General features: G+C 26.0%; 1 protein-coding gene across 1 annotated transcript in view; it reads left to right on the forward strand.

Annotated features, from left to right (window-relative positions):
- LOC108755904 (protein CASC1-like) overlaps positions 1 to 6,081 on the forward strand; it is a 12,032-nt gene that overhangs the window by 3,428 nt on the left and 2,523 nt on the right. Inside the window, exons 8-12 of the mRNA XM_018499308.1 lie at positions 2,237 to 2,436; positions 2,569 to 2,747; positions 4,252 to 4,521; positions 5,097 to 5,258; positions 5,347 to 5,500. Of these exons, the coding sequence (XP_018354810.1) occupies positions 2,237 to 2,436; positions 2,569 to 2,747; positions 4,252 to 4,521; positions 5,097 to 5,258; positions 5,347 to 5,500 (965 nt within the window). The remainder of the gene's footprint in view (positions 1 to 2,236; positions 2,437 to 2,568; positions 2,748 to 4,251; positions 4,522 to 5,096; positions 5,259 to 5,346; positions 5,501 to 6,081) is intronic.

Raw genomic sequence — 6,081 nt, forward strand, 5'->3', positions numbered from 1 at the left:
TATATACATAATTTTATATATTATTACAAATATATCTATATTTTAATAAGAATTAATAAACTCAAAAAGGTAAGTGTGTGTATATGCATATTACATTAAAGCAAAACTTCTTATAAAGACTGTTTAAATTAATTCAAATATGTTTATAGAAATGAAAATTGTATTATAACTTCAATGTGTATTAATTTGTTCTAGCTGCGTGAATGGAATAAGACACAGGTAATTCTGCTCTCGCAGCACCGTATACATTTTAGAAAACGTATAAATACATTATCTTCTTTATTTTTGTATTATTTTTTTTGCACTAAATAATGTATCTACGATTTTGAATATATTACTGTGTATTGTATATGTTTTTTAGTGCTTAATTTACTATTCATATTACACACACACACACGCGCGCGCGCGCACACACACACACACATACAACGCATATCTGCTTTGTCATTATACAAAAGAAACATTAAAAATGCATAAGATGTACAATATTAATACTTTATTTTAATAGTAATATTTTAAATTATATTTTTTAACAAATTATTTGATATTTTAGTCCTTTAAAAATATCGTTTGAAATAACGATAGAAATATTTTTTCTTGTTTTTCTAATTTTTTTTTAGTTATATACGAAAAATATAAAATTATAATTTGCTCTTTTTTGTTTCTTTTTCCAATATTTTTCAAGGTTTACAAATATCGTAGGATATTATATACACAATGTAAAATAATGTGCTAGAATAATAACGGATACTTTATTTCGCAGGTATAAGTTGTGCACACTTTTCACATAAAAATTTTATCAAATAAAGGATAATTACATCGTTCGATCAATTTAGCCTAATGAAACTTTAGAAACTGAAAACATGACTAAAAAAGCATTTAAAGCGTTAGAAAAAGAGAAAGCGGAATCTGCAGCCGCTGAAGCTGAAAGAATTAGGTATGAGTTTAGACAATAAAAAAAAAATTATAGGAAATAATAATTAATTAAATCTGATTACTTAAATTACACAGTAAATAAAATGTTAACACAGAAATATCAATGATCAATACCCATTAATTAATAGTAATGGACGTCTACATAATGTATTATCAATTAATCTATTTTGATAATTTTTTAAACTATCGAGATTTAATTAAATTAATAAATCAATAATATTAATAAAATATGTTAGTATAGAAAATAATTGCTCACATTACACTTTGAGCTTTTTCGCTATTTTGTTAATAAAATATTTTTAATCAAGAATGCAGATGATTAAAGATATACAGGAAGAGATTCGATTAGAAAAGTACAATACGGAGAGACAAATATTGCTCGATAAACGCGAAGCAGAAATGCGAAAAATTCAATTAGAAGATACATTGTCTGTGCTTCGTGATTACAAAAGTGTATTTATGAAATATTTAGTTGCCTCCGAAGAAAAAGAAAATGTAAATATTATCTTTTCTTATTTTTATACTTATAATAAATAATTATATAATAAGATGATAATATAAAATACATATTTTTCTTTATTATAATATACATTTTTTTGCATATGTATAGTTATTATTATCACTATTAATCATTTAATTATTTATTCTTGGATAACAAATATTAAATTAAATATGAATTATAATTGTATTAAAAGGCTTGTAATTTGCATAAAAGCACATTTGATAATATCTTTAAATATAATTAATTTATTATTTTTAGTGGACTAGATATATGACTTGCGATGGATTGCCAGATCCTGGCAGTTTGTCTGAAATGAATATTTTTTTATTTTTATGGTCTATGGAAGATGAAAAAGTTAACATGAACAAATTTATTATAAAATTCAATATCATTATTTATGTAAGTAAATTTAAAATAATTAACAATTAATAATTCTGATGCAATTAAAAGTAAAAAATTTTGAGTTACAAAAGTATAGTAAATACTTAAATAGTTAGATATTTTTATGTATGTTACAATCAATTTAACAAAGATGAGAGATAGTATTTATAACGTTTTGTCTTTATTCATCATAAAAATAATTACATATTTTCCTTTTACAGCTGTTGACGAAACTCAACGAAATAATAGAATTCTCTTTAATTAGCTCACCAGATTATATAATCGAATGCAAGATGGTGATAATATAATAAATTTAATAATATTATAATAATATACAATTTACATGCAATCAACTTGCTATATGTGATTCTTAAGTATATAAAATTTTAATATTTACATAAGTTAAATGCTTAACAGATTAGGCAACAATTTCGTGAAAAGCTTCAAGAATGGGTAAATGCAGCGTGTTACACTCTTTTGCGTCAAATAGACAGGGATATGGTCCGCGAGGGCATAAAAACAGCAAGATACATTAACATTTCCGATCAAATCAGTTGTTGTATTTGGGTCTTAATAAAATTGCCTATTCCACTTAAACAAGTCACTGAAAAAGATCGGTACATACTAGCATTTAATACAACTTTGCATACATATAATTTATAAGAATGAATACATTTTTTGCGAAATAAACGTGACATATCAATTTAATTTATTATTAACTTCAAACTATAATTGAATTATTTTGACAGAAAATCTATCGAAGTTTATTTCAAGGAAATTGAGCTGACTGTTAAAATGCCTTTAGATATTGATTGCTATTGTATGGCAATACGAGCATTGTGGGTAAAGTATGATCATTACTCTGATTCTTCGAGCTCGTATATTATGCCAAAACTAACAGAAGAATATGAGAGCATATATACTATAGGTACAACTTATAATTTGTTTACAAATTTTATTCTTTAATTTATTACTTGAGAGTAAATATTTCCATTTACAGCCAGCTCTAAATGACCTTCGAGTGACCTTAATCTTGACTCTCAAGAAGGTCATTGACTTTTTCCATTGCTCGTTATTCATTAAAAAGTTATTACGAAAACGTTTTTATGAATAATAAGTAATTTTCAAACACATATTTTAGCAATATAGTATGACTTTTGCTCCACGTAAGTTGATAGTGTTAGGAATTTGAGAATAATAATATTGTGGAAAAAAAATGTTATTTGAGTATATTGTAACAGTCTTTTGTCTGACTTAGGTAGAGCGAAGATGTTGCTCGATTTTTTTCATTTAACTTACAATTATGAAAATTTTATAAATTATTTATAATACCATGGTTAGGATTAGGTTATTATATATTCATGAGTATTAATAATCTAATCTTAACCATGTACCATGGTTTGATTAGGATTAGGTTTATATACCCATGAGTATATAATAACCTAATCCTAACCCAATTATGTACCACCCTGCTTCCACCCTACTTGAGGGCGCATGACTTTTCACACGCAAAGCAATTTTAATTGTTATATTTTTTGTTATTTTCCAATTATTAATTTAATGGATGAGACAAAAAACTGGTATGCTTAATGATCGTGGATAGTGAAAGCAGATGAAACGAAAGTTGGTCGGAGAAAATATAATCGAGGACGGATAATTGGTGGGCAATGGGTTTTTGGTGCTATTGAACGTAGTAGTAAATCTTTTTTTATTGTTCCTGTGAAAGTACTATATAAACATTAACAAGAATAATTCAGGAACGTATTGCACCAGGCAGTATAATTTATGGCAGTAATTTGTGGAAAGGATATATACCTTTAAAAGAACTTGATTATGTGCATCAGACGTTAATTACTTTATTAATTTTGTTAACTGAATCTGGTGTACACACACAAAATGTTGAGCGGTTATGGCGTGATATACATTCTGCTTTATTACGATTTGGTATACGAGAAGGACACTACGAACATTATTTAGCAGAATTTATGTTTAAAAAATGATATGATTTTAATGACAGAATACCGCAATTTTTTAAATTAAATTGGCTTCTTTATATTCATTAAATGATCGTCAAGTAATGAATAAAATGTTATATATTCTTCATATTGGTATGTTGTGTTGAAAAAAAGTCCTATATTCATAAAAATGTTTTTATTGATAACTTTTTAATGAATAACGAGCGGAAAAGATCAAATGACTTTGACCTTCTTAGGGATCAAGGTCAAAGTCAAGGCCACTCGGAGGTCATTTGGGACTGGCTGTGTAAAGAGGAACATTTACCATACATACATACATATATATGAAAATTGAAAAGTGTCATATAAAAGTTTTATATGTATAGTAAAACTCGTAAAGAACTATACTATAAATACCTTTATTTTTGTAAAGGAACATGAGTTTATTAAATTTTTTGTTTTTATATTATGCTTCAGATTTTTTAACCTATTGTCAAAATGAGTATAATACGAAATTAAAGATACATGAAGAGCAGGTTGAAGGCCGTCGCCTTCGATTGGAAGAAAAAAATGCTATACTTGAGAAAATGGAGAACCCGCCAGATCTGCTACCTACAAAGAACGAAAGGAAAGGAAAACAGCAAAAAAAACTGGAACGAATGCAAGGGAAACGTTCAGATCTAGAACAAGAATTGGAACAATTACCTTATCTGCCAACACCAGATGAAATTATTCTACAAAGAGAAGGTACAGTTCTCAAATCGCATATAGTTGATACATTTATTAAAATTTTGAATTTTTTATTAAAAATAATTTATTATTACATTTCAACATATGTTAAAAGATAATATTTAAATATATTAAAATAAAATACTTTTTATGTTGTATATCATAGCATTGTTAATATAAATGTAATAAAAATAAGATAAAAAGAAGATAAAAGAAAAAATAATATGATTGAAAACGAGACCGTTTATATTAAAACTTGAAAAACGAAGCGCCTTACCGGTCTGAGTGTTAAGATGTTGAACTAACAATATATAATATATTTATTTTAAAATGTATATAATATATTGTAGTTCAACATCTTAACACTCAGACCGGTAAGGTGTTTCGTATTTCAAAAAAAAAAAAGAAAAAAAGCTAAAAATTTTATTTAAATGCATTTTCTGGTTAAAAAATTGAAATCTCTCAGATGTTTAATTTTACAGGAATTAATTCTTCTTTATATTAATTTATTTAATTTTATTGATCCTATTCCGTCTTAGAATTAATATAATAATGAAGTTATTTTAATAAATGTTCATTTTTCTTGCTTTTAGATGAATCTCGAAGGGAAATTAGAAAATTGCTATTTACACGCTGCGAAAAAACAGAGATAAATTTACGAAAATACAGGATACTTGGTGGCGTTTTACACATCGATTTAGTTTATCAGCCACCGCAACCAAAAGATATGAGAAGAGATATTATGCTTACCACACGTAACCAATAATTATTTTAATATAGCAATTTGTCACATATTTGTTTTGTTAATGTTGTCCTTAAATGTTAACATTATTTTTTTTGCAGTGCAAATTCCTAAAGAATTGAAATCTGTACCATTTTACAAGCCGTATAAGGCGCCGCCTCCAGCACCAGATTCTGAAAGAACACCAGAAGTAATCGAAGCAGAAATGAAAGCTTTAGAGACCGCAATGGAGGAATTGGCTCTAGTAACTTTAAAGTATATTTTTTTGATAAGTTAATTATAAATAAAAATTGGATACAACAATAGTAAAATATAATTAAAAAATTATTCGTGTGCCAACTCAGTTCAAAATAGTTTCTCGAAAAGACATCTCAAAAATAAGTTGAACATTTTTGAAATTTCTGTTGACATCGATAAATTTTTTACTACAAATTGGATTGTTTATTACAATTTCGATTAATTTTCGAGTTGGAAATTAGAAAATAAGATTGAAAAAATGTTGATTCGATCTTTAAACGAAAAAAATCTTTAGAATATAAGATTTGTGTATCACACATGTATACAGAAAAATATTGAAAAATGTATCAAGCCCCCATTACATTCCCATTATATACACAATTTTTTGTTACTCTACAAAAGTATTGAAATTTTAGCGCAAGTTTTAAATCGACAACTTTTTAATCATAACGATTTCGAAACGATATCATTTCACTGAACTATTTTATTACGGATAAATAATTAAAAAATCAATGGTTCCAACGAAGATGTAACACAATAATTAAAATATAATGCAGAATAAAAAATTATAATTATAAGAATAGAATAATTATATATAA

The sequence above is a fragment of the Trachymyrmex septentrionalis genome, unplaced genomic scaffold (assembly GCF_001594115.1).
Source record: "Trachymyrmex septentrionalis isolate Tsep2-gDNA-1 unplaced genomic scaffold, Tsep1.0 scaffold9, whole genome shotgun sequence".
In the NCBI taxonomy this organism is placed as follows: domain Eukaryota; kingdom Metazoa; phylum Arthropoda; class Insecta; order Hymenoptera; family Formicidae; genus Trachymyrmex; species Trachymyrmex septentrionalis.